Source organism: Galeopterus variegatus, unplaced genomic scaffold, assembly GCF_000696425.1.
Source record: "Galeopterus variegatus unplaced genomic scaffold, G_variegatus-3.0.2 Scaffold103, whole genome shotgun sequence".
In the NCBI taxonomy this organism is placed as follows: domain Eukaryota; kingdom Metazoa; phylum Chordata; class Mammalia; order Dermoptera; family Cynocephalidae; genus Galeopterus; species Galeopterus variegatus.
In genome coordinates, this window is record NW_007726214.1 from 368,438 (window position 1) to 395,858 (window position 27,421).

The 27,421-nt window shown below is 37.5% G+C and overlaps 1 protein-coding gene across 5 annotated transcripts in view; it reads left to right on the forward strand.

Moving 5' to 3' along the window:
* ARNT (aryl hydrocarbon receptor nuclear translocator) overlaps positions 1-26,213 on the forward strand; it is a 55,237-nt gene extending 29,024 nt beyond the window's left edge. Inside the window, exons 5-22 of one of the 5 annotated variants that reach the window (XM_008584515.1) lie at positions 2,924-2,968; positions 5,232-5,445; positions 8,315-8,528; positions 9,787-9,889; positions 11,425-11,490; positions 11,908-11,993; positions 13,808-13,884; positions 14,773-14,907; positions 17,019-17,093; positions 18,490-18,641; positions 21,597-21,707; positions 21,873-21,945; positions 22,125-22,248; positions 22,438-22,540; positions 22,923-23,070; positions 24,384-24,546; positions 24,982-25,148; positions 25,981-26,213. In XM_008584515.1, the coding sequence (XP_008582737.1) occupies positions 2,924-2,968; positions 5,232-5,445; positions 8,315-8,528; positions 9,787-9,889; positions 11,425-11,490; positions 11,908-11,993; positions 13,808-13,884; positions 14,773-14,907; positions 17,019-17,093; positions 18,490-18,641; positions 21,597-21,707; positions 21,873-21,945; positions 22,125-22,248; positions 22,438-22,540; positions 22,923-23,070; positions 24,384-24,546; positions 24,982-25,148; positions 25,981-26,070 (2,146 nt within the window). In that variant the 3' untranslated portion in view covers positions 26,071-26,213. The remainder of the gene's footprint in view (positions 1-2,923; positions 2,969-5,231; positions 5,446-8,314; positions 8,529-9,786; positions 9,890-11,424; positions 11,491-11,907; positions 11,994-13,807; positions 13,885-14,772; positions 14,908-17,018; positions 17,094-18,489; positions 18,642-21,596; positions 21,708-21,872; positions 21,946-22,124; positions 22,249-22,437; positions 22,541-22,922; positions 23,071-24,383; positions 24,547-24,981; positions 25,149-25,980) is intronic. The other 4 variants (XM_008584522.1, XM_008584545.1, XM_008584528.1 and 1 more) reach the window with 4 other exon arrangements.
* The last annotated feature ends 1,208 nt before the right edge of the window (positions 26,214-27,421 follow it).

Sequence of the window (27,421 nt, forward strand, 5' to 3'; positions counted from 1 at the left end):
ACAAAAAAAAAAAAAAAAAAAAAAAAAAAAAAAAAAAAAAGAACCACTGATGTAGAAAGCTAAGAAATATCAGGCAGAATAGTTTTATACTACTCTGAAGCGGTAAGATGTCCTCACAGGCTTTGAATTGGAGGATATTATATAAAATGCATTGTAAGGATATTTCTTTTGTAGTAGTATTAGGATTAATTAAAGAGAAAGATTATAGTCAGGGAAATAGATAGGAAGCTGTTGAAATAATAGGACAGCTATAAAATGATGAGGTCCTGGGCTAGAGTGGTGGCAGTGGCAATAGGAAAGGAGTGAATTTAAAAGGTTTTTGAAGAATAATTTATCAAAGCTAATTTAAGTAGATATTTCTAAAATCTTAGGATAAAAACCATCTCTAAAATGAGAAGTTAATCATAGATATTCAGAGAATAGTTTTTCAAGCTGTATTCAAGTCAAGCCCATACTGGCCAGCCGCCCCTCAAAAAAGTCAAGCCATCAACAAGTATTGGTCATACAGGTTCGTAGTCTCTTGACTGAAATTCCAAAAAGCCGTGAAAACATGACCTATTTCAGTCTTCATTTATCCTGCTTAATGTGAATATTTATGCATTCATACATTTCATTCAGAAATATTGGAATAGATAAGGGATTGTGGATCTGTAGTGATAGGAATAGTAGTAATAGGAATTTTATTTTATTTTATTTTTTATTTTTTATTTTTTGTCTTTTTTTTTTTTTTCGTGTCCGGCAACGGACCGCAACCCTCAGTGTTGCGCCCGTACCGGACCGGGACCGGCAACGGGATCGTAACCCTCGGTGCTGCGCCTGCCCCTCGCTCAGCCAATGAGCGGGAACCGGTCTGTATGTGGGATCCGAACCCTCGGCGGGAGTGCCGCCACGCTCTCAAGCGGCGCACTGTAGCAGTGCGCCACCGGGCCGGCCCGTAATAGGAATTTTAGATATTTAACTTTCTTTCAAACAACAGATCCCATTCCTTTAAGGTGATTTGTTATGGTTGTTCACCTCACATATCCTTCTTGGTAATTCAGTGGAGACTCTTCAAAAGCTGAAAATGTATGAATTTTCTCAACTTAAAAAAAATTTTTTTGTTGTTTGTTAGGAACTATCTAAAAGAAGTAACCCAATGAAAATCAAACTCTAAACTACTTGATATTATTCAGTTCTGTTCCTCTTCTCATCAGAATATGTACATAATTTTTACATTTTTCTCATTATTACTATTTATTTTGTATGTCTTTTTCCTACTAACCGTTTTATAGAAACTTTCCCATATATTGATAAAGTCATTGTATTTGCCATTTTTTCTCTTTTTATTTTTCTTAATTGACCAATGATAATTGTATATTCTTATGGAGTACAGTGTGATATTTGGGTACATTCATACCATGTGCAATGATCATATCAGAGTGCTTAGTACATCTGTCACCTCAAACATTTGTCACTTCTCTGTCTTGGGAACATTCAACATCATCTTAACCAGCTATTTGAAGATACACAGTACTTTGTTGTTAAGTGTAGTCTTCCTATATTACTAGGTCCCATTCTTCCTGTCTCTCTTAATATTTTGTATTCACTGATCACCCTCTCTCTGTCCCCCATTTCCTTTTCCCCCTCCCCCTACCAGTCTCTAGTAACCACTGTGCTACTCTCTACTTCTAGATCAGCTTTCTTAGCTTCTACATATGAGTGAGAACATGTGGTATTTCTCTCTCTCTACCTAGCTTATTTCACTTAACATATGTACTTGTCATTTTTAGTAACTAAATCTTTTATCCTATTAATACATCCTGCTTTACTTAGACATTTGATTTGAGACTTCTTTATCTATTTTTATGTATAGTTGTCCCTCGGTAGATGAGGGGGATTGTTTCCAGGACCCCACGCATATACTAAAATCTGCAGAGACTTAAGTCCCCCAGTTGACCTTGCAGAACCTGTGTATATGAAAAGTTGGCCCTCCATATTTTCAGTCTACGGTTGGTGGAAAAAAATTTGTGTGTAAGTGGACCCACACCGTTCAAATTCATGTTGTTCAAAGGTCAACTATGTAAAATGTATATATATTTAAAATAGAATTGAGTACTAATATACTGGCTTGCCAACTCGGTGTTTCTTCATTTGCCACTCACTCTTACAGTATCTCAGTTTTCTGGAAAAATTTAGTGATAATCCTTTGTATCCTCCTCCAGAGGAGGTGGAGTTGTTACTGGGGATCCAGCTGTGTTGTGGCTTTACTGGAGAGATATGGTAAAGTAAATGAATCAAAAATTACTTTAGGAACAAATCAATGATGGAGGATATGCCAGAAATCTAGCTTAGTTTTCTTTAGGTAATTTATATAATTTCTCCAGTGAAATCTGGTTGGTTATTTTGTCTGAATGTGTGTGTGAGAGGGGGAGAGGTAAGTGAGAGAGATTGTATTTGTGATCACTTGCTTGGTACTCTCATCTTTAATTTACTTTATCTTTAATCTTTTCATTATAGAATAGCACATGTGGATGTACTTTTCTTTCCAAATTGGGAGCGATGTATGAGAATGGTATTCCTGTATTCTCTTGGTTGGTTCTTGTTCAAACTCTGTATATCTTTGGTCTCTACAGAGATTGATTGGCAGAATGCTTTCTGTGTTCAGATCATGTTAATTTACAATATATATTGGCCTTGTTTTTATGTTGACTTTTGTCTTGTAAGTTACTTTTTCTTTATTCTAACAGATGGCTTTGTAGAGTTACAGGCAAGGTTCCTACCCATATTTCCATTTCCCACCTCTCTTCTCTGCATCTGTTTTGTTCTATTTTTTTCTCTTATTATCTTTTCTCCTTTCCTTCCTTCCCTTCCTTCCTTCTCCTTTTCTCCTTCCTTCCTTCCTTTTTATTTTAATTTTAGCTTAGTTCATTAATTCTATTTTTAGGTCGGATGATGAGCAGAGTTCTGCGGATAAAGAGAGACTTGCCAGGTAGGAGAACAGTGTCTTTTAGCATGATGAAGCAGATGCTGCTGCTTTTTCTATCTTTTTCTTACTCTATCTTTTCTTCCCCTTTCTTTTTATATTTTTCCTAATCTGTGGCAAGAGAGGACAAGATTTTTTAGAAGTTTGGGTGTATCAGGAACTTTGGCTTCCCCCATCAGAAAGTGGGTGAGTTGAGGGAACTTTACTTAGGAATTTAAGAAATTGCTATTGGTTTTAAGTTTTCTCTTTCCTCTTTATCTCAACACTAAGTTTCACAGAACAAAAAGCTTTTAGAAATAATGCAGCTGTGCTAGTGGTGCTTTAATGGGGAAATACTCTTTTTATCAGAAAACCTGTATATATATATATATATATGTATGTATTTGCAATTAGTTACCAGTATTTAGGCCTCTGCATTTACTCCACATCTTTCTAGAAAACACAGTCTTATTTTACTGTGTAGACTAGCAGCCTAGATTACTATGTCACAACAGAAATGGTGTTGCTTTGATGATTGAATCCTTTATTGTGGTCCCCAGAAAAGTTTTAGATGCTTATGTGTGGCTGTTTAAAAGATCAGGTTTCTAGACTTCAGTGTCAGAAATCTGTCACATACTAGGAAGACAGGCACTTTAAATTTGAGAGTAGAATTTTACATATTTCAGGCAAAGTAACTAAATACAGACCTATGTGGTGATATCTTTTTGCCATTTGGAAAAAGACTTTAGAATTCTCTTTGGAGACTGATGTCCATAATGTAGAAATACGGGAGAAGAAATGTGCCCAAACTTCTGTTTTCTGGTCTCTGTGATTTGGGATGACTTAGTAGGAAATAGATCTAATAGAAAACACTATTTTTAGTGTTTTCTCCCTTTTGTCTGTCATTTACCTCTTTAAGCTGGGCTACAAACTCATTGTGCTGCCATTTCAATCTATGCCTCCTACTAACCCTATAATTCTTCAGAAAACTGATTTGGCATGATGTGGGGAAAGCATTGCGTTGGGAATGAGGGCAGTCCTTGGAAAAGTCATTTAACTACTTTACCTCAATTTGCTCTTCTCATAAAAAAAGAGATTTATGTTAGATGAACAGGTTTCTTTTTTTTCTTTTTCTTTTTTGACAAAGAACTTTTGTTCGAATAGAATCCATAAGTGAAAATAGAGGTAAATAAAAGAAGTAAAGCAAAGCTGCTCAAGTAGAAGCAGAAATGCAGCATGTTGTTTGATTCTTTCCTTGAGGCATCACCATGGAGGACACCAAGGAACTTACTGGGCTTTCCAGAATTCCTATTTGAAAACTACTGGATTATTTCTTTTAATAATGGTATTATTCTTTCTCAATTTTGAGGAAGTCAGTGTCGGAGATGTAGTCTATTTACTCTGGTGAAATCTAGATTGTCTCTTTCCAGGCCTCTAAGCATACCCTCCCCGCCATTCCTGCTCCCCAGTTCACCTTGTCCCATACTGGAGACCCACATGGGACCTCTATTAGATGTTATTATATAGTCTCTTAAGAAGTTTAGTGAACTGGCACCACACCCAGATAAAAAAGGTAGGATTTTGTGCATTAGTGGGATGAATAAAACTTCAAAATCTGGGCTGGCCGGTTAGCTCACTTGGGAGAGTGTGGTGCTGACAACACAAGGTCAAGAGTTTGGATCCCCATATTGGCCAACTGCCAAAAAATAAAATAAAATAAAAGGGCTGGCTGGTTAGCTCAGTTAGAGTGTGGTGTCTGCCTTCTAATGTTATGAATAAGAGAGAAGCTTACAACAAAGCAACATTTTATAGACCAAGGGAATCTATATTATGAATTCTTGTGTCGGCTACTGAGCACCATACTTGAGTTGGCAAAAACTGGTTGTTTTATTTTCTAACCTTTAAAAGGTGAACTAGTAAACGTGAAGTCAACCAAGCTGAGATTATTTGTCCATTAGGAACTTGAGTGAGTGTAATCGACAGTTTTAAATACTATAATTTCTTTAAATGTTTTTTGTTCTGAGGACATGGTAATTTACATAGGAAGTGAAGTTTCCAGGAGATAGAGGGAATTACAGTATTTGCTTGTTGTCTGTCTGCGTTGTTAGTTTCTGTTCCATGCTTGCTCTGCATGAGAAGGTTGGCAAACCTAACTTTAACTTCTGAGACTTAAGCATCACTAAATTTAAATACCACATTCTTCAGCAGCTCACTTGGTATCCATATCACTCTCCCTGCTACCAAATGAACAGATGTGACCACCTGGATGGGGCTTTTCCTCTCTTTGCAGGGAAAATCATAGTGAAATTGAACGGCGACGACGGAACAAGATGACAGCCTACATCACAGAACTGTCGGACATGGTACCCACCTGTAGTGCCCTGGCTCGAAAACCAGACAAGCTAACCATCTTACGCATGGCAGTTTCTCACATGAAGTCCTTGAGGGGAACTGGCAACACATCCACTGATGGCTCCTATAAGCCGTCTTTCCTCACTGATCAGGTCTCTGGGACTTACAGCTCAGAAGAGTCTAGAATCTGGGTGAATCTGTTGAAATTTTTGATTTTTTTGGACAAGAATTCAGCTGTTCAGGAAAAATTTAGACCATGGGAAAATGGGTTTCAGTCCTTGGTTTTGCCACTAACTAGCATTGGGACAGTGAGAAGTGAGAAGAGTTGTTAAAACTATTTAACAAGCTTATAGGTATTTTAGAACTGATTCATGAATACAGCCTACAAGATGGAAGAAGAACAGTAGAATCACAGAGAGAGATGATTATGTCCATGGAACCAGTCCTCTTCCTTGGGGTTCTAGAGGATGGAAGAAAACCATTTCTCATCCCTGAAGCAGCTTCCACTTTTAGTGATAGAGAATTTTATCAGGCAGTCATTATTGCACAGGGAAGTGCTGTTATATTTGATGAACTGTGAAAAAATTAGAGAAGGCAGAAATATTTTCTGCCTTTCAGGAATTCAGTCTGAATATAAATATGTAAGTAGCAGGATACACACACAAGTAAAAAATGATAGGAAAAGGCATATAGAGAAGATTTTTTTATTATTATTAATTTATGTGGGACTAGGTAGATATATACTGGAAGGACGGTTAAAGTGAATAGAAGGGTTAGACTTGAGTGAGGATGGTTAGAGAAAACTTCTGAGAAGGAAGCCATGTTCTATTTTGATTGTTAAAAGTAATACATGATCATTGCAGAAAAATTTGGAAAATACAGGAAGTATAAGGAAGAAAAATACTTACCTGTAATGCCACCATTTTAGTTAAAGGATTAAAAAGAAGGACTATGGTTTGGGAGAAAGGATTAAGAATTTTCCAAATAGGATGGTCTATTTGAAAGAACATATAGCACAGATTTTATAGCTGTGTACATTGACATAGTTAATTTGCTGTAAGTATATGTGTAGGTATTGATTCAACAAACTTGAGTTATTTACCTTTTGTGGACAAATCAGGTGCTTTGTACAGTGAGAAATGTAAAGAAAGCTAAGAAGAGATAGTGGTGGAAATAGACATGTAAATAAATAAATCATAAACACGGAACCAATTCTATAATAGAGGTACAGTAATATGTCCTATAAAAGTTGGATATGGGAAATGAATTGGGGAGTAGTGATATAAATTTGAGCAATAACTTGAGCAAAAATTTAGACGTATGAGAGTAATTGAGTTGTTCAAGGAAAGGTTTAGCATGTTTTGGGAGATAATAGGAAGGTGGGCTTGGGACCTGATGATGAAATGTTAAGGTGTGTTAAGAATTTAGATTTTAATTTTTAGGCAGTGGGGAGCCATCAAAAATGTATTAGTAGATATGATGGCATTTTAAGGATGAAGTGGAGAGAGTGAAAGCAGGGAGACCACTTTGTTATTCTTGGCATAAGATTACTTCCACAGTGATGTAGTATTGGAAAGTAGAATTGATAAAATGAGTTAGTTATCAAGGAAATATGAGGGTGAGTAGTTAGATTTTGAGGCTACTAGTTTGGGAGGATGCTGTTAAGCAAGAAAGGGAATACTGGAAAAGCATGAAGATTGTTTTTTGGAGAGAGAAATAAGAATTGAAGTTTTGAGATGTTGACATTGAGTTGCTGGTAGAATATCTATTTGGAAATGTTTGACAGATACTTGAAATTCAGGTCTGCTAAAAGCTTGAGAAAAAAAAATCAAGCAAGTCTAGGGATATAGACTTGTACATCATTTTAAAGTGGGGAGGGGTGGATATGATTTCCCAGGAAAGAAATATGGTATCAGTGGAGAAGAGGATTTAAGATAGAACCTTGGAAATGTCTACATTTAAGATTTGAACAGGGCCGGCCCAGTGGCGCACTGCTACAGTGCGCCGCTTGGGAGTGCGGCGGCGCTCCCGCCAAGGGTTCGGATCCCACATACAGACCGGTTCCCGCTCACTGGCTGAGCGAGGTGTGGGCGCAACACCGAGGGTTGCGATCCCGTTGCCGGTCCCGGTCCAGTACGGGCGCGACACTGAGGGTTGCGATCCGTTGCCGGACACGAAAAAAAAAAAAAGATTAAAAAAAAAAAAGATTTGAACAAAGGAAAGAACCCATAGCAGAGGAAGAAGCAAAAATTGGGGAAAAAAAAAAAAGGAAAAAAAAAAAGATTTGAACAAAGGAAAGAACCCATAGCAGAGGAAGAAGCAAAAATTGGGGTGTAGTCTCATAGAAGCAGCTAGGGGGAAATAAAATTTAAAGGACAGCAGTGTCAGATTCTGTAGAGAGGTTGAATAAAATGATGAGGACCCAGGAAAGGGGACTTGAATTTGCAATTAAGAGGATATTAGTAACCTCCTTAAAAAAATTAATACAGTGGTTTAGAGTGAAGATTGCAGTGGGATTGAGAAATAATAGAAAAGAGAATAGAGCCAGTAAGTATAACATTATTCTTAGTATAAGCTTGGCATTAAAAAAGAGAGAGGAGTTGGGCCAAGTTGAGGAAAGATTGTATAGAATTGAGAAAATTTGATTGCATTTATAGGCCTGAGGAGAAAGTTAGAAAGTGGGATATTTGTCAAGCAAGATCCTAAAAAGAGACCAGAGAGAATGGAAACAAGAAGTCAGTTATTGTTAGTGGTGAGCCTTTTTATTCTCCCTTTTCAATCCTGAGATAAAGAGGAAGAAGTAGATAGTGACAGAGAAATTGAGGAAATATCTATTAGAAAAAACAATGTTGTCAATGAAGGTGATTACGTTTTGGGTAGAAACCTCTATCTGTGGATCAGGTATGAGCCAGCAGTTGCTTATGGAGATACATATGGCCTAAATGTCTTACTTCTTCCCTTGAATAGAAATACTTGGTTTTTCAGAGTTCAGTTTAACTTTTATTTCTTTTCCTTGGGCAGGAACTGAAACATTTGATATTGGAGGCAGCAGATGGTTTTCTGTTTATTGTCTCATGTGAGACAGGCCGGGTGGTGTATGTCTCTGACTCAGTGACTCCTGTTTTGAACCAGCCACAGTCTGAATGGTTTGGCAGCACACTCTATGATCAGGTTCACCCAGATGATGTGGATAAACTTCGTGAGCAGCTTTCCACTTCGGAAAATGCCCTGACCGGTGAGAGTTATGTGGCTGGGAAATGAATGGGAAGTTGTTTCTTCATTTTTTTCTGAGGCACAAGAAATATTTTAGCACACAGTGTTATAACACCAAGGTCAAGGGTTTGGATCCCTGTACTGGCCAGCCATCAAAAAAAAAAATATATATATATATATATTTTAGCTCTTAAATTGGTTTGTTGAATCCAGCAAGACTTCTAGAATTTTCTCCGTTAGTGAACATAATTAGTTCTTTTTATTTGCACGTAGATTATCTACTTTGTGGCTCATCTTTAGAAAATGTCTCATTAGTAATAATGCTCATATAAAAGTTTACTTTTTATAGTTATGTTAGTACAGATAAAATGGCAAAAGCCAAATCTACAACAATTTTTTTTCCCCCTTCTATAGGAATTATCCATGCTTCTGTCTCATTTGTATGGATAATTACTGGTATTTTTTACTACCCACTTGTGCTTGGCTTTATGTGCTAGCTTCTTTGATAACAGATTTTTATTTTATAGAGGGTGGCTATTCAGTGTAAAGTTGTAAAGGGGTTTTTGGTTGTTTTTTCTATTTGTAGCATTTCCCCGCCACTCCCTCCGTCTGCCCCATTTTAATGCTGTTCAATCCTTTTGCCAGAGTTTGGCTAGAAGAAACAAGTCACATTCGTTCCTGGGCAACTCTAGAAAAAATCTTAAGGTGGAAGCAGATAAAAATTGGTAGTTAAAATTAAGTGTAAGAAATTCCAATATGGTTAGTAATGTTAATCTTTAGTTTTCCTCTCTTTTGTATTGTCATGCATTTCATTTTTCTAGTTCTTCCTTTTCCCCAAAAGTTTCCCTTGGTTTCTATGTAATAAAGGGGAGAAACAATTTTGACTTGAGACAGAAGTGTGTTTCTGTAGAATGTAAAATTATTTGGTTTTAAACCAATGACACGTACTCTGTGTGTGTATGTCTGTATGTGTATAAAAATAATCAGGCCTTATAGAATGTGACACTGTAGCCTTGCCTCTTGCTTTCCACCACTACTTTCCACTTATAACTTCCATTGCACAAGGTTATTTTTAGTGCTGCTATTGAATTTAAGAGTGAGATTCATTGAAGAGAATTGAAGTATTTTAGGCTTAGAAAAAAATCCATTCTGCCTTGCCTATTCTGTTATAAGCAAGGGGATTGGAGGGCACAAATAAGGTGCTTACTTATCTTTGCCTCCAGTATCTCTCCCCTTCACACAAAAATGCACTCCAGACTGCTCTTCACATCCTTTTTCAGGGCGTATCCTGGATCTAAAGACGGGAACAGTGAAAAAGGAAGGTCAGCAGTCTTCCATGAGGATGTGTATGGGTTCAAGGAGATCATTTATTTGCCGAATGAGGTGAGTGTCAATCTGAGGATTTGGCATAGGGAGAATCAAGAGCTGAGGGTTTTATTCCTGACAGAGGGGTTAATATTTTAAATCCAAGCTCCAGTTGGATTAAATTTAACTCTCAAGACCCAGATGGGTTGTAATACAGAATAAAGTGTTTGGTAAGGGAACTAACAGTTACTGAACTCCCATGCCAGATACTGTGATAGATGCTTTATTTCTGTCATCTTCTTTTAATCCTGCAACTGCCCTATGGAGTAAGATTTATGATTACCACTTAGCTGATGAAAAAACTCATTCAAAGAAATTAACTTACCAAGATTACATAGATAGTGTATGATACAGGATTTTGTTTTAATCCCTAATAGTCTGACTCCAAAACCTGTTTTTTTGCCATTATGTACTTAGATCATTTCTGCATTTTTTTAAGTTACAAATTTGAGACTTCCATATTATGTCTTTCAGTTAGTGTTTACTGTTTACAAATTATATTCTATATATTATAGGATTCTGTAGAAGGGATGTTTGGTCCTTTCTACACAAGTAGAAAGCATCTCTTAAAGTCACAAAATCAGTTCAGGGTGTATAATGGAAATTGACTACATTGTACTAAGAGGATGCCTGTTAGAAATGATGGATAGGATATCATTCAGGAAGGTTTCCTGGGAGACGTACAGAATTGAATATTACGTGGCTTAGTGGTTCAGAGTATCCTCTGGACTCAGACTGCTGGATTTTGTTTTAATCCATAGTATTATATGGATTTGAACTCTAGCCTTGACACTATGTTCTGAAACCTTGGACAGATTACACGATTACTTTGTGCTTTGATTTTATCATCTAATATTAGAGGTAATATTAATACTGACCTCATAAAGTTGTTATGAGGGTTAGATGAATTAATATATGTAAAGGTATTTAGAACGGAGCATGGCACATATTAAACTTTATGCAGATTTTATTTATTATTATTACTTGAAGAAATGAGAAAAGGAAAGTAGGATTGTTGATACTGTATTCAACATGTGGACGTGGTTAGTGCAAAGACATAAGCAGGAGCAAGATGAATAAGAATGAAATGTAGCAAATAGATTAGGTTGTGGTTAACGTAAAGCAGGAGTCAGCAAACCACAGACTTTTATTTGTAAATAAAATTTTGTTGGAACATAGCCATGCCCATTTGTTTACCTATTATCTATGGCTGCTTTCATGCTCTAATGCCAGAGTTGATTGGTTGCAACAGACTACATGGCCCACAAATCTGAAAATAGTTACTATCTGGTCCTCAATAGAAAACTTTGCCAACTCCTGATGTAGAGAATCTTTGCATTTGAAAAGCACATGGAATATTTTGGCTTCACAGTCTAGGATAATTGCAAGTTTTAGAAATACCAAATCAGACTTACCTTTATCCTTTTTTGTTAGGAGTATTGTTACCAGTTTTCTCTGTCTAGTTTTATCCAGAGCCTGTTATCCTGCTGTTACTATGGAAAGTTCTTTGATGTTACAGCCTGACTGCTTTTAATCTCTGTTCTTTGAAACAGGTGTGGCAATAGCTCTGTGGACCCAGTATCCATGAATAGACTGAGCTTTGTGAGGAACAGATGCAGGTAAGGTCCTAAGCAGTGAAAACCAAAGGGATAGCCAACTATCTGTATAGATCATCGCTTTTTCATCTATGTTACTGTAGTCCTTCCTTCAGCAGCCCTAACCCTCAGCCCTCACCTCCCAATTACTTTTTTTTTTCCTGGTAATATTTTCCTGAACTTCTAAAGTTTCTCCTGCTCATCCTGTTTCGGCAAGTTGCCTTACTGCTTTACCTACTTTCTTCCTGCTGCCATACCTCTTGGTTGCTTTACTTTGGCAAGGTTAAAAATATGGTTATCACTTTTGGGTGGGAAAGTTCCATGTACTGATTATCCTGTTTTCTAAACACCCAAGAACCTAAAGTTAAAGGTACTAAGCCAGCATTGCTTTTTTAGTTTTACTGCATAGGGTTTTTCTCCTGACTCCTATAACTCTTCTAGGAATGGACTTGGCTCTGTGAAGGATGGGGAGCCTCACTTCGTGGTGGTCCACTGCACAGGCTACATCAAGGCCTGGCCCCCAGCAGGTAGGAAAGTTGGAAAGTGATTTCTCCCTTGGTGCAGTTGGTTCTTCACAGAGTCCAAGAAAATTAGCTGACATTTATTGTGTACCTGATATATGAAATGTACTTTGGTATAAGTTGAAAGAAAGTAGAAAAGAAAAAGCAGCCTCCTTCCCTTTCATTATTGAGCTTATATTCCAGTTGAGGATATGGTATACCCAGACTTTAACGTGACTTAAAATTGGCTGTCACAGAATGTAGTTTTTAAATGTGCAAATGCATAATAATGTGTACTGAATGCCTATTTTCTAAGCTGTTGTTGCAAAGAAACATTGGCATTGAATACATTTAATTTGGCAAAGATTTCTAAAGTAGGAGCAATACTTTGAGGGATGAAGGGGAAATGTCAAGTAACTTATAAAGGAGGTATTCTCTGTAAAGTCTTTAAATGAACCTGTGAGCATATTAGCTTCACTAGAACTGAGGTCAAACAGGGCATGTGAGAAAAGTGGTTGGGGTACAAGGATCAACTTTTTAAATTGGCTTGTCAGAGTTTCCAAATCTTAGCAACTTTATTACTTCCCTGTTGGATGGGTATTATTGGGAAGTGGGTGTTTGGGAGAGATAGAAACTAAGAGAAAAGAGGCACGGTGGTGTATTTTGGAAAGAGAGTAAACTTTGGATTTGGAAAAACCTGGGTTTGATTCCAGGCATTGTTATTTATTAGCAGTATAACCTAGGATAAATTGCTTGACCTTTATAAACCTCAGTTTTCTAATCTAATTTGGAGGTGATACATCCCATGTAGGGTTATTGTGAGGATTTGAGTTAACATATGGAAAGCATCTGGCCCACTGTCTGGCGTATGGTAGGCACCCAAGAAATGGTAATGTAATTAAGAAAAATTAATTTTAAGTAGGAATGACATTTTGACTTTTTAGTCTATATATTGTATAAGTCATACATTTAAGGTATGTATGATTTTTCATACTTTTGTATAGCTATCAAAGAAGTACTATTTTTTTTTTGTCCTTTTTGAGACCAGCCGCACCGCGCTCAGCCAGTGAACGCTGTGAGCACACCAGTCATCCCTATATAGGATCCGAACCCGCGGCAGGAGCACTGCTGCACTCCCAGTGCCGCACTCTCCCGAGTGTGCCACGGGCTCGGCCCAAAGAAATACTATTTTTCTGGATAAGAAGATAACTATGCAAAAAAATAAAGGGGAAATGCAGTCATCTTTCCTTTCCATGTAAAACAGTGGCTTCTCTCTTTTCCAAGAGACATAAATAACTATTGGTGTTTGGTATAATTTCATTTTTGGTCGTTTGCTTAGTTTAAAAAGTCACAAGTTAGGCAAGACATCTATCTGTTCTCTTCCTGATGAGGTCACAGAATGGCTGCCTTTATATGGGTTTAGTTTGGCCAGCATAATTTTTTAGAATACTTTGGGTAGAACTTGTACTGTCCAGTTTATTACAATTAATATGGGTAAAATATATGAATTAATATACAAGGGTACTCATGGGGAAAAAAAAGTTCATGGAAAGATTTGTATTATCTTTTAATTCTATTTTTCTACAAACTTTTTGAAGTACCCTCGTGTGTGTGTGTGTGTGTGTGTGTGTGTGTGTGTGTACTTAAAACAATGACTGGCATATATGGTAAATTCTATGTAATTGTTTACCTTTATTGTTATTATTATCATTTGTCACTCTCTATTGCTTTATACCTAGCCTCTTTCTACCTAAGTGTAATTTGAATCTTTACCTGCCTGACTTTTGAAGGCATTTGAGTTTGAAATCTTTGTTAAACCTTTTAATTTCACCTTCCTGAAGGTGTTTCCCTCCCAGATGATGACCCAGAGGCCGGCCAGGGGAGCAAGTTTTGCCTAGTGGCCATTGGCAGATTGCAGGCAAGTATGAATTTTTCACATCTACATCCCTTTTCAATGAGAAGAAATCTCCTTCAGGACTTGATCATGTTAAATTTTTTTTTTTAAATCTCTGCATATTAATGAGTTCCATAAAACTCCAAAAATTTGAAGGAAAATTATGGCTTTTATTTTTTATTTTATTTTGCCTTTTTTTTTTTGTGACTGGTAAGGGGATCGCAACCCTTGGTGTGGTGTCGCCCACACCGCGCTCCGCCAGTGAGCGCACTGGCCATCCCTATATAGGATCTGAACCCGCGGCGGGAGTGCCTCTGCGCTCCCAGCGCTACACCCTCCCGAGTGCGCCACGGGGTTGGCCCAAAATTATGGCTTTTATAGTGACCTTTGCTACTTTTGGATTTAGCAAAAATTGAAGAGTGTGAGAGGAAGGAGATCTTTTCCCCTTATCATTCTTATTTTTAGCTTTACAATGCTGAATTTTCTATTTTTAGTTAATTTCTTTTGCCCCTGTATAAAAGAAGAGAGTTCCTTTTCATTTCACCATTACATGACTAACAATAGAGAAGTGAAATTATTTTTATTCTTCATAAGTATAAATTTCTTGATTACTTGGACCATAATTTTGCAGTCTGAATAATGAGCACAGCCTAGCCAGATGAAAGTAGGTGGGTTTTAGATTGAATTAATTTTTTTCTTGCTTCACTAACTTGGTAAGGAGTACATGTAAGAGAATAGAGATTGACTTCATGCCTTCTCTGATTGCCATTTTATCCTTTCTGGATGAGATGTGAAAGTTTAGAAATCCCTAAAACTGGAAGTCTCATGTGTATGCAGATGACCATGAGGAGATGGGAAATACATCTGTAAAAAATGGTATCGTTTTACCTCATTTTATCTCTTCACTCTTAGGTAACTAGTTCTCCCAACTGTACAGACATGAGTAATGTTTGTCAACCAACAGAGTTCATCTCCCGACACAACATTGAGGGGATCTTCACTTTTGTCGATCACCGCTGTGTGGCTACTGTTGGCTACCAGCCACAGGTGAGGAACTGGAGCTGATACATCATTGATACTTAGGCCTCTGTTTTCCCTTGCCTATGTTGAGATTATGCAATTGTGTAACTCTAGAGACAGGCAAAACATACGTGCACTAGTTCGGAAAAAGAGATGATCTTATTCTATCAGTAGCTAAATTAATTCTTGGCTTTCTGTCAAGGCTATCATTTCATCTAGAGAAATATGGCTTGTGAAACCAAGTGGCAGCAGCAGATACAAATAAGTATTTTTCGTTACTGATATTAACACAGATAGTAGTGCTAACTTTAATTAGTTATGTTGGTGTGGCCACCTTTAAGTAGTTCATGTAATTATCAAAATGAATAGTAACCCATAAATTATGCAGATTTAACACCAGTTATTGTAATTTACTCATTCAGCAGACCAGCTTACTATCCCTGAATTGATTCTTTATATAAGCTTTCAAAACCATCAAAACCAGGGGGGACTTTTCGCTATGGCTGTGTGAAGAGGTTAGTGAAAATGAGGTCTAGAAAACAAAGAATAAAGTTGGGTTTATACTACCTAATTCAGCACTATAAAGCTGCTGTTATCAAGACAGTGTGGTGTTGGTGTAAGGATAGATATATAGATCAGTAGGCCAGAATAGAAGCTATTCTCACATTTATGGTCAACTGATTTTCAGGAAAGGTACCAAGACAATTCAGTGGGGAAAATAAGTCTCTCTAACAAATGACGATGGAACAACTAGATATCCATATGTGAAAAGAAACTTAGACCTTACCTCACACAACACACAAAAGTCAACTCAAAGTCCTATATGTATAAGAGCTAAAATTATAAGTAAACTTTGAGGAGAAAATCTTTGTGATCATGAATTAGGCAGAGAACTCTTATATAAAAGCCTGATTCACAAAAGAAAAAAACCGATGAATTGGATTTTATCAATATTAAAATTTGTCCTCTTAAAAAGATATCACTGAAGTGAAAAGACACAAACTAGGAGAAAATATTTGCAAGTTATATATCTGAAAAAGGATTTGTATGTAGAATATATAAACAATTCATACAACTCATTAAGTCAAACAACCAGTAAAAAAAGGACACAAGATTCAACATCTTACCAAAAAAGAAATATGAAAGGCACATGAAAAAGATGCTCAACATCATTATTAGTCATTAGGAAAGTGCAAATTAAAACCACATTGAGATACTACTGTGTAACCACTGGAATGACTATAATCAAAAAGGGTTGGTGAGAATATGGAGAAGCTGGAACTTCATTCATTGTTAGTAGACATGTAAAATGGTATAGCTACTTTGCAATGACATTTTGGCAGTTTCCTAAAAAATTAAACATATGCTTATCTTGCGACCTCACAGTTCTACTCCTGGTTATCCACCCAAGAGAAATGAAAACATGATCACACAAAGATTTTTACACAAATGTTCATAGCTGTATTATTTATAATAGCTAAAAAGTGGAAACAGTCTAAATGTCCATTAACATTTTGTGAATGATTACACAAATTGTGCTATATCCATTTTAGAATACTGCTAAGAAATAAAAAGGAAAAAACTGACACATGCAACAACATATATGAACTTCAAAAATATTATGTTAAGTGAAATAAGCCATAGACAAATGCTATATGTTGTATGATTCCATTTATATGAAATTTCTAGAAAAGGCAAAACTGAAAGGCAGAAGGCAAGTCAGTGGTTGGCAGGAGTTGGGGTAGGAGTGGGAGCAGAGATTGACTGTAGATGGGCAAAGGGAAATTTTGGGGTCAGTGAACATGATCTAAAACTGGATTGTGGAAATGATTGCACAAATCTATGAACTTCTTAGAAATCATCAAATTACATACTTAGAGTGAGTGAATTATAAATGTAAACTATACCTAAAACCTGTAATAAATGCAAAATGCATGTATAATATTCTGAAAAAGAGAAATGTTCTAGAAGCCAGCTGCTTAGTAGATTCTATCTTCTCTCTCTCTCTTTTTTTTTCCCTCCACACTTATCTACAATCTTAGGATAAAGATAGAATAAAATCCAAGTCCCCAGTCGATGGACCAGGAAAATTAGATGACCGTAAAAGTGTTTATCTCAGTCTTCTTTCTCCCTTTTAGGAACTCTTAGGAAAGAATATTGTAGAATTCTGTCATCCTGAAGACCAGCAGCTTCTAAGAGACAGCTTCCAACAGGTAACCTTTTTTCTGGCTTGGGTGTGAATAATTTTTTTTTTCTGGCAGCTGGCCAGTATGGGAAACTGAATGCTTGACCTTGGTGTTACAAGGCCAAGCTCTAGCTATCTGAGCTAACCAGGCAGTCCTAAATAAATATTTTTATTTATTTATCATGTTCACTACACAAATATTTATTGACAACTAATTAATTCAGCACTGTGGCAGGCACTAAAGTTTTATGTTCTTTAGTACTTAACTTGTGTTTTTAAGAAATAGAATAGGACTAATACTTTGAAACTATGGCTAATCAAGGTATTTCTGTTTGGCTTTGGCTACGTCTCTTATCCAACTAGCTGTATCCAAGGACCTGTCTTTGAAGTATTTAAAATATTGTAGGCTTCACTGAGCTGTGGATTGTAGTAGAAAAATACATTTCACAAAGTTCTTTTATAGATAAGAGAGAGTTAACTCTTTCTTTCTTTCCTTTTTTTTTTTTTTTTTTTTTGGTGGCTGGCTGGTATGGGTATCCAAACCCTTGACCTTGGTGTTATCATCACCACACTCTCCCAAGTGTGCTAACCAGCCAGCCCGAGAGTTAACTCCTAATTGTAAGCTGACTGTTTATTTTAATTTTCAGTCCCTAGCTTCTGAAAGTAGACTTTGCTTTAGATAACAGTTCTTACTTTGTTAGACAAATGAGTTAACCACTTTAAGTATCAGTAATGTCCTTACAGACACAATGAGTATATTACTAGTATTTAAATTCAGAGGGTTGTTGGGAAGATTACATAAGATAATGTACATAAAGCACATAGCCCAGTGCTTGACACATAGTAATTACAAAATACATGTTAGCTGCTAATATATGTTTTTTTATCATTGGGGGGGAGAGTCAAAAGATTATTTTCTATTCCATGAGACTAAAAAATGAAATAATCTAAAATTATTTACTTTTAAAAAACAAAACAAGACTAAAGCCAACTTAATTTTATTTATAGAAAACTCTGTGGGTCCTGTGAAAACAAATTCTCAGATTTGGGGGAAATGCTAAGACTGAAGAGCAGTTTGTAAACTATATCCAGTGTCATTAAACTTAACAAATTTCTGGCATAGACTTACAAAGCTAGCTCAGCATATCTTTAATGGACTTTTTGAGGGAAATAATTGTTATTTCAGTTTGACTTTCACTAGAGTGGTCAGATAGCTTGGGACTCTGGGGAATAAATGTGATGAATATACCTCCTTCTTATTTAGTCACTTAGTTATTACTCCCTCAGGTTGTTTTAATATTGAAAAAGACTGGTGCTTCAAGGGCAGTGACACAAGAGTCTTTGGGTTGTAGAAATGGGAAAATTTTTGGTTTTCTAAAGAAAATTTTGTATTAGTTCCATTGATGGCATGAAAACTTTTTCAGGTGGTGAAATTAAAAGGCCAGGTGCTGTCTGTTATGTTCCGGTTCCGGTCTAAGAACCGAGAATGGCTCTGGATGAGAACCAGCTCCTTTACTTTCCAGAACCCTTACTCAGATGAAATTGAATACATCATCTGTACCAACACCAATGTGAAGTATGTATCATACAGGCCTTTTCAAATGTTGGGATTTCTCTTTCTTAGCTTTATCAAACTATCCCCTTCTCTTCCACTCTTCCAGTATTAAGCACCATTAGTTAGAAGTTCCTCATTTTCCAACTTCTCATGGGATTTGGGGTAGTTGATCAAGGTAGAATAAAATTTTAACAAACAGTAGATCAGAGACTAGGTCCTGAGATGGAAGGGTTTATGTTTCAATTTTATGTATCAACCTTTTCTAGAAAGGATTTTGTTTTATACACTAGTTGCTCTAGCTGGCAGGACTTTTCTTGGGAGCAGGGGTCAGCAAACTCTGTTAAGGGCCAGATAGTACATATTTTAGGCTTTGCAGGCTATACCATCTTTATCGCAGCTACTCAACTCTCCTGTTGTAGCATGAAAACAGCCTTAGGCAAATAAAATGAAAGAACATGGCTGTGTTCCAATAAGCCTTTATTTACCAAAACAGGTAACGTGCCAGATTTGGTCATTGGATCATAGTTTGCTTTAGAGCATAGCTATATCCCACTTTTTCTTTAGTTTCTGTTCTCTTCTTTGATTCTTCTGTTTGAGCTTTCTTTCTCAGCTTCTTTTTTTTAAAGGTTTTTTTTTTTTTATTGATTATGCGTGTTCATGGGGTGCAAAGATGGCCATTACCACCTGTGCCTATGATGTGATGGTCAGATCACTACTGTCAGCATGCTCATTACCACAAATTGCAATTATTCCCTGTGTCCCCCACCCAATTAATCCCAGACTTCCCTCCCGCTCCCCTCCATAAAACAGTTTTATTGAGACACATTTTACATACTGTACAGTTCACCCATTTAAATACAATGTTTTGTAGAACATCACACTATTGTACAACTATTACCACAATCTAATTTCAGAATATTTTTATCCCCTGTAAAAGAAATACTGTACCCACTAATACTCATATCCCATTCTCCTTCCTCCCTTCCAAGCCCTGTACAACAACATCTCTACGAATTTGCCTATTCTGGACATTTTATATAAATTAAATCACAGAATATGTGATTCCTTTGTGACGGGCCTCTTTCACTTAGTATAATGTTTTCAGGGATCATCCATGTTATAGCACTTATCAGTACTTCATTTCTTTTTTGACTGAATAATATTTTGTTGTATGGATATAACACATTTTTTCTTATCTATTCATCAGTTGAAGGACGTGGGGTTGTTTCCACTTCTTGGCTATTAAGAATGCTGCTTATAAACATTTATGTACTATTTTTTGTGTATATATGTTTTTATTCTCTTATGTATACACCCAGGAGTGGAATTGCTGGGTTACATGATAACTGTTTAACCTTCTGAGGAACTGCCAAACTGTTTTCCAAAGCTGTCCCATTATTTTACATTCCCACAGCAATATATGAGGGTTCTAGTTTCTCCAAATCCTTTGTTAACACTTGCTATTGTCTGTCTTTTTTTTTTTTTAAAACCAAATATTTATTGCATGACTAATCATTGATATTCTCAAGATAAACTGGATGCTGCAGCAGCTGCTATCTTGGGTTTAGGTGTTGTTCTTTCACAGAATCCATGCCTGAATCTGTGGTAGATAATTTTTAGGGGCCACATTCGACCGGTCCCAGTGGTATTGCGTCTTTTAGGCTTGGCAGTCCAGTTATACTTTCTCTTGCACATGGCAGGGTAGCCACATTTGCCACAGGTCGACTTCTGAAGGTGGGAGGCCTTAGACCCACAGCGGTGGCACAACATGTGCATTTTATTTCGATGCTTTCCAAATGATGACATTCCCTTTGTCATCTCGCTTCTGCTCCTGAGACCAAAGAGACTGGAAGAGAAGGCTCTTTTGCTATATCCTGTCTTCTTTATTGTAGCTATCCTAGTGGTTTCAATTGTTAGTTCCACTTCTTTACTAATTAATTTACTTTTGTAGAATTGGCTTTGAAACCAATTCTTAAAGAACACATTATGAATAATTAGCAAATGTGAATGTAAAGTTTAATTCTTTGCTAACTAACTTAGTATAACATGGTGGATTGAGTTCGAAATTTCTTTTAACATAGGACTTGAGTGTATAGTTATAGTCATTGTAGCTTTTCATTTTGTCTTTTCTTTTTGCATCTTTTTATTACATGATAATCATCATTTTACATTTCCATTTTGTTTAAATTGAAAAATTTTTTAATTCTTTTTTAAAGATTCAGGTTTCTGGAAGTAATGGCTTTGCCCACTTTTACATATAATTTTCCCTGCTGCTATTAGTTTTAATTAGTTTTTAATATTTTATTTTATTTTATTTATTTATTTATTTATTTATTTTTTTGTCTTTTTGTCTTTTTCCGTGTCCAGCAACGGATCGCAACCCTCAGTGTTGCCCCCGTACCGGACCGGGGACCGGCAACGGGATCGCAACGCTCGGTGTTGCTCCCGCGCCTCGCTCAGCCAGTGAGCGGGAACCGGTCTGTATGTGGGATCCGAACCCTCGGGCGGGAGCGCCGCCGCGCTTCCCAAGCGGCGCACTATCCAGTGCGCCACCGGGCCGGCCCTTAATATTTTATTTTTTAATAAATATTCTTTATAGAAAATTTAGAAAGTATTGAAAAGTATAGAGAGAAGGAAAAAATTCTCGTGCTTCAGATAGTCTTTGTTGATGTTTCAAGTTACATATTTTCAGTTTTTTACCTATGCTTTTTAGAAACAATGTATGGATATTCCCATATCCACAACAACCAAGTATTAAATATCTAGGAGTTAGAATCCAGACAGGATGAACCCTTGTGCCCTAGGACATAGTTTCTATTTGTTCTAGTTTGTTCATAGTGTGATTATTTGCTGAAGTCATAGGTTATTTGTAGGATTGTACTTTATTAGTGATTTCCCTACCTACAGATGAAACTGTAGAACTTTATATACAGAATCAGATTTTTTCTTTCTTCTACCTCTGTTCTATTTTCCTAGAAACTCTAGTCAGGAACCACGGCCTACACCATCCAACACAATCCAGAGGCCACAGCTAGGTCCCACAACTAATTTACCCCTGGAGATGGGCTCGGGGCAGCTGGCACCAAGGTAAGAAACATGGAGGAATCATCTATTGAGCAGTCAGTACCCCAGGGGTTGGCCTTCTGCAATCCCATTTTGTTTGGTTATTTTTTTTTAAGGCCCTTTCCCCAGATCCTTTTTAAAAATCTTTTTTTTTTTCTATTTCTCTTCTCACTGGGCTTTAACGTATAGGCAGCAGCAACAGCAAACAGAATTGGACATGGTGCCAGGAAGAGATGGACTGTCCAGCTACAATCATTCCCAGGTTTGTGTGTGTGTGTGTGTGTGTGTGTGTGTCTTTTTCCTTGAAGGGGACAATGAGCATTTCCTTAAGAAATGTCCCCCAACTCCAGTTAGAGTGTATGTGTATTTTATATGAATTTTAGGGTTATTGAATTGTCATGTTAAACCTTTAGTGGTTATTTTTATCATTACATTCTGCAGGTTTCTGTTCAGCCTGTGACAACCACAGGGCCAGAACACAGCAAGCCTCTTGAGAAGTCCGATGGTCTATTTGCTCAGGATAGAGATCCAAGATTTTCAGAAATCTATTCTAACATCAATGCAGGTATGTTTCTTCCTCGTTCCCTTTTAAATTCTTACTAAGATCAGTTACTGATGGGCCTACCACTGCCCAATCAGTAATCTTCCAACATATTTCTATTCAATCCTAATACCTCATGAATAAATAGGAACTTGCTGAACTAATATACTACAGCCCCTTGACTGGCCCTCCCCAACTCCTTTTGGTCCACAGATCAGAGTAAAGGCATCTCCTCCAGCACTGTCCCTGCCACCCAACAGCTATTCTCCCAGGGCAACACATTCCCTCCTACCCCCCGGCCGACAGAGAATTTCAGGTGAGCCCCATATATGTGTGCTGCTTTACAGGGCCCTGAGGGATTCAGTTGCTGAATCCAAGTTTTATTCTTCCCCTGCTTTCTCTGGTATTTCCAACAAAGCAGTGGAGCTTATAGGGCCTAGAGTAAGGCAAATAAGCTGCTTTTTTTCCTCCTATTTCCTTGTACCTGTCCTATTGTCATGGTCTAGGTTCCATCTCTGTGTGTACTGGTCAGTGTGTGACTTAGTTTTTCTTGTCTTTTCCAAATTCTGTTATCAAGTTTTCCTTAACCCCAAGAAAGTCGGGGGTTCTCGGGATAGCACTTGATTGTCCTTTGATTCCTAGCTTCCATAGTAAATCCATCCTTTTAATCCTTTACCTCACTATTTGTTCACTCCTAGGAATAGTGGTCTGGCTCCTCCTGTAACCATCGTTCAGCCATCACCTTCTGCAGGGCAGATGTTGGCCCAGATTTCTCGCCACTCCAACCCTACCCAGGGAGCAGCCCCTACTTGGACCCCTAGCACCCGCCCAGGCTTCTCAGCCCAGGTAAAGCTTCTCATCTGTCTGTCCCCTGTATATTGTTTTTTTGTTTGGTTGGCTGGTCTTTTTCCCATATGTAAAATTATTGCTCTCTGTCTTAGATACCTTCTCCCTAGCCCCTGTCTCTCTCTTCCAATTTTCTTTTCTTTCTTTGGTGGCTGGCCGATACAGGGATCCCAGCGCTTGACCTTGGTGTTATAACAGTCTGCTCTAACCGAATGAGCTAACTGGCCAGCCCCCCAATTTTCATCTTGGTTGAAAGCAGCTAGATAATTAATAACCACATCCCAAAATCTCATTAGAGTCCATGGTTTTCACATATTCACCTTAATTCAGAATTGCTTACACAGAACGTTTTGAGCAGGTTTGATTTCTAGATTTGTTTTGGAGTAAATTCTAAGAAGTTTCCTCTTTGTTTTTAGGACTACGTAATACAGGAACCAAGGAGAAAATTAATTACTGATTTACATACAATGATGTCTATTTACAAAAAAAAACCCCGAAAAATCCTTACATAATATCCATGTATATATGTAATACATAATAAATATGTTAAGCCTAAAGCAAATATTCTTTAATATATTATTATATGTTTATATTGTATAAGTAATATTTTAAGTAAAAAAGTCAAAACCAAAAGCAGGCACCAGAATTGTTATATGCAGTATGATCTCAATTGTGTAAAAAAATAAAATAAAAACTGGAAGAAATTATTCAAAAATGTTAATCATGGGTCTTTAGTGATGGAATTATGAATGATTCTTATTTTCTTTTTATTTTCCTTCACTTTCCAAATATTCTACAATATATATGCATTACTATTATGATGAGACAAATGTTTAGGTTTAAAAAAAAGATCATTAGGAACAAATGAATGCAGAACAAACTGAATAATAATGGGTTTTTTCTCTACATATAGTTCTCTACTGTTATTAATGCCTCCAGTTTTATGTAACTTTACAGTTTTTAAAATGCTTTCATTTAATTCTCATAACTTTTATTAATCCCATAGTTCTTTCTTTTTGCACATTTATCTCACCTGCCTAAAAATAGTGTCAAGAGAGATTGAGAGTTAATCAAAAGAAATATACAGTAGAAAATGTGATGAGTTTGGTTGAAAAGAATACAGTGGGCCTGAACAGTTAGCTCAGTTGGTTAGAGTGTGGTGCTGATAGACCAAAGTCCAAGGTTTGATCATTGTACCTGCCAACTGCCAAAAAAAAAAAAAAAGTATGCGGTGGTTGACACAGTGTTGACTGTCATAGGAATAATATGTGCAATAATATCATTTGTTGTTCTCTCTCCCCTTCTCTCTTTAGCAGGTGGCTACCCAGGCTACAGCCAAGACTCGTTCTTCCCAATTTGGTGTGGGCAACTTTCAGACTCCATCCTCCTTCAGTCCCATGTCCCTCCCCGGTGCTCCCGCTGCATCACCTAGTGCTGCTGTCTACCCTAGTCTCACCAGTCGTGGATCCAACTTTGGTGAGTTCAGACCAGAGGGAGGGTGATAGGAAAATTATACCACTAAGAGAAAGGATTTAGTAGTTAAAATAGTTTGCCTGTGTCCTAGGTGCACTGATCTGATTGTGATTGTAGGGAAATGCAAGTTGACAATCTATTTAGAATTTAAAACCTATCCACATGAAAAATACTTTAGCGTATATAACAAGAAGCATATAAGTCATTATAAATTTAATAATATGTAGATTTAATCTAAATGAGCAGAGGACACTTTGAAAGGCTACGTAGAGAAGAAAATCTAATTTGGGGTTGGATTTTGAAATAGAAGAAGCACTGAGTGGCAGAGAGAAGGACAGAAGGTAAAATTGATTGAATGCATGCAGTTATGTGCTATTTTCTCCTCTTTAGGGGAATTAGTAGATTGAAGTTGTTTGTTCTTGCTTGCTGTATTTCTAGCTCCTGAGACTGGACAGACTGCAGGACAATTCCAGACACGGACAGCAGAGGGTGTGGGTGTCTGGCCACAGTGGCAAGGCCAGCAATCTCATCATCGTTCAGGTTCTAGCGAGCAACAAGTTCAACAGCCGTCAGCACAGCAACCTGGGCAGCCAGAGGTCTTCCAGGTGTGAGAGGGTGAAAGACCTCAGAAAATCAGAAACTGGGAGAGAAAGGGTCAGGGAGAAAGAGAAGAAAAAGAAGCATATCTGGATTGAGGTGTTCAGTTGGGGATATGTGGGAGAAGGCAGGGAGTGGGATGTGTAGGGATAAATGTCAGTGATTAAAACAGTTTTGAACTTAGTGTGATGCACACCCTTTAACCAGAACAGACAAAATTAGTGATGTGAAGCACCATGTGAAGATACCAATGAAAGTTATTTTAGCTCATTCAAGGACATCCACATCCCAACTTCACAGTAGATTTGGGTTTAAAATAGTGAGGACAATTTTTTTAACAAGTATATGAAATAGAACATACTGATAATAGCTATAAAGGTCTATTTACACAAGTCCCAAGGGGACTGAAGAATGAATGGAGTACTCTTAGGTAGGGCAAAGGAAGAACACAGATTGAAAGAAGGCAAAATAGTTTTTGGTGGAAAACAAATGGGATAAAAGATAGTCCATATATTTGTATGTCTCTAGGGGATTATATGGAGGTGGTTTATAAAATGTGGCAAGCAGATTTTTCTCCCTTTGAAAATATTGAGGACTAGACAGAGGAAAAATGTGAAACTGTAGGAGAAAACAGAGAAGGGACTAGGAAAAAAGGCTGTGATCTAAAGGAATAAGAGAGTTGCCAGTGAGGGATAATAAGAGAGTGAGGGAGGCTAAGATTGTTCAACACAGCAGAAACTCATTGGACATGGATGGTGGTGCAGGGGAGTGTTGGGATGGAACTCAGTAAATGTAAGGGATCAATGTATGTGGCTCAAATTTGATCTTTTCTCTCATTAGGAGATGCTGTCCATGCTGGGAGACCAGAGCAACAGCTACAACAATGAAGAATTTCCTGATCTAGCTATGTTTCCCTCCTTTTCAGAATAGAACTTTTGGGGTGAGGATAGGGGTGGGGGAGAAAAATCACTGTTTTTAAAAAGCAAGTATTTCTGTAAACAGAATAAAAGTTCCTCTCCCTTCCCTTCCCTCACCCCTGACATGTACCCCTTTTCCCTTCTGGCCTTCCCCCAGCCCTCCTTGCTCTCTGAGTTAACTAATTTTTTTTTTTTTTTTTTAAAGATGACCGGTAAGGGGATCTTAACCCTTGATTTGGTGTTGTCAGCACCACGCTCAGCCAGTGAGCGAACCGGCCATCCCTATATGGGATCCGAACCCGGGGCCTTGGTGTTATCAGCACCGCACTCTCCCGAGTGAGCCACCGGGCCGGCCCCTCTGAGTTAACTTTTATAGAAGAAATGGAATGAATCCCCAAGGCCTTTAGGACCCTTTGGAAATGTGAGATTGGGTGAGGTTAGAATGCCTTTCCTTATGTCTCCTGACCAGATGTGCAGTGATTATTTATGTTAGGGTCAAGAGGCAGATTAGAATAATCTGACATCCACTATTTGCCTTGGATACTATAGCTTGTTTTTGGAAAGAAATTCTAAATAGAGGGAAGGAAAGGAGAAGTATCCTCATATTCGAGGACCATGAACCATGGTAGGTATGTATGTGGCTTTAGGAAGTGAGCATGAGCTCTTTCTGCTGCCTGTGAGCAATTCCTCTGGAAAGAAACATGTATGTGAGAGAAAGGAAGAGTGTGAGAGAGAGTGTGTGTGAGTGTGTGTGTGTGTGTGTGTGCGCGCGCGCGCGCGCGCTTTTATGTTTCTTTCTCCCTGTTGGGGAGTTATGCAAAATTTGTCCCAGATTTTACCTTTGTCTTTCTGTGTACTTTTCAGAGAGTCCTAAGGAGTTAAATCCTCCAGGTATTTTCCACTTAGTATTGCAGCCAAAGAGCATTGAAATAAATGTCTTTGCTGCACTTACATCTATGCTCAGCCAATATGCAACTGTAAAGCAAATATATAAAGTTTTCTGTTGTTATGGTTGGTCTCTCATCAAATATAGTCAGTGATAAAGCTGGGTTACTCCTGCTTTTGGTGCTCTCACCTTATCTGGAAGATCTGCAAACATTACTGAAATAGGCTGGCAAAATATACACTTTCAGAACCCCCAGACTTAGCCATAAGGATAATGCTGCATTTTTTTCTGTCAGAATCACATATGTGTTCTGTAGAGGTTATTTCTGCATGGAAACTCAACTTCTTGGATTCGCAGTCCCAGTGAAAAGCCTCACTGTTGGAGTATAAACCAAATACAAAAGCCTTCTTGCAAAGGAGCCTCTTTCATCCCATCCCCAAAATATCCAGTTTATCAAGAAACAAATTTAAGTCTGTCC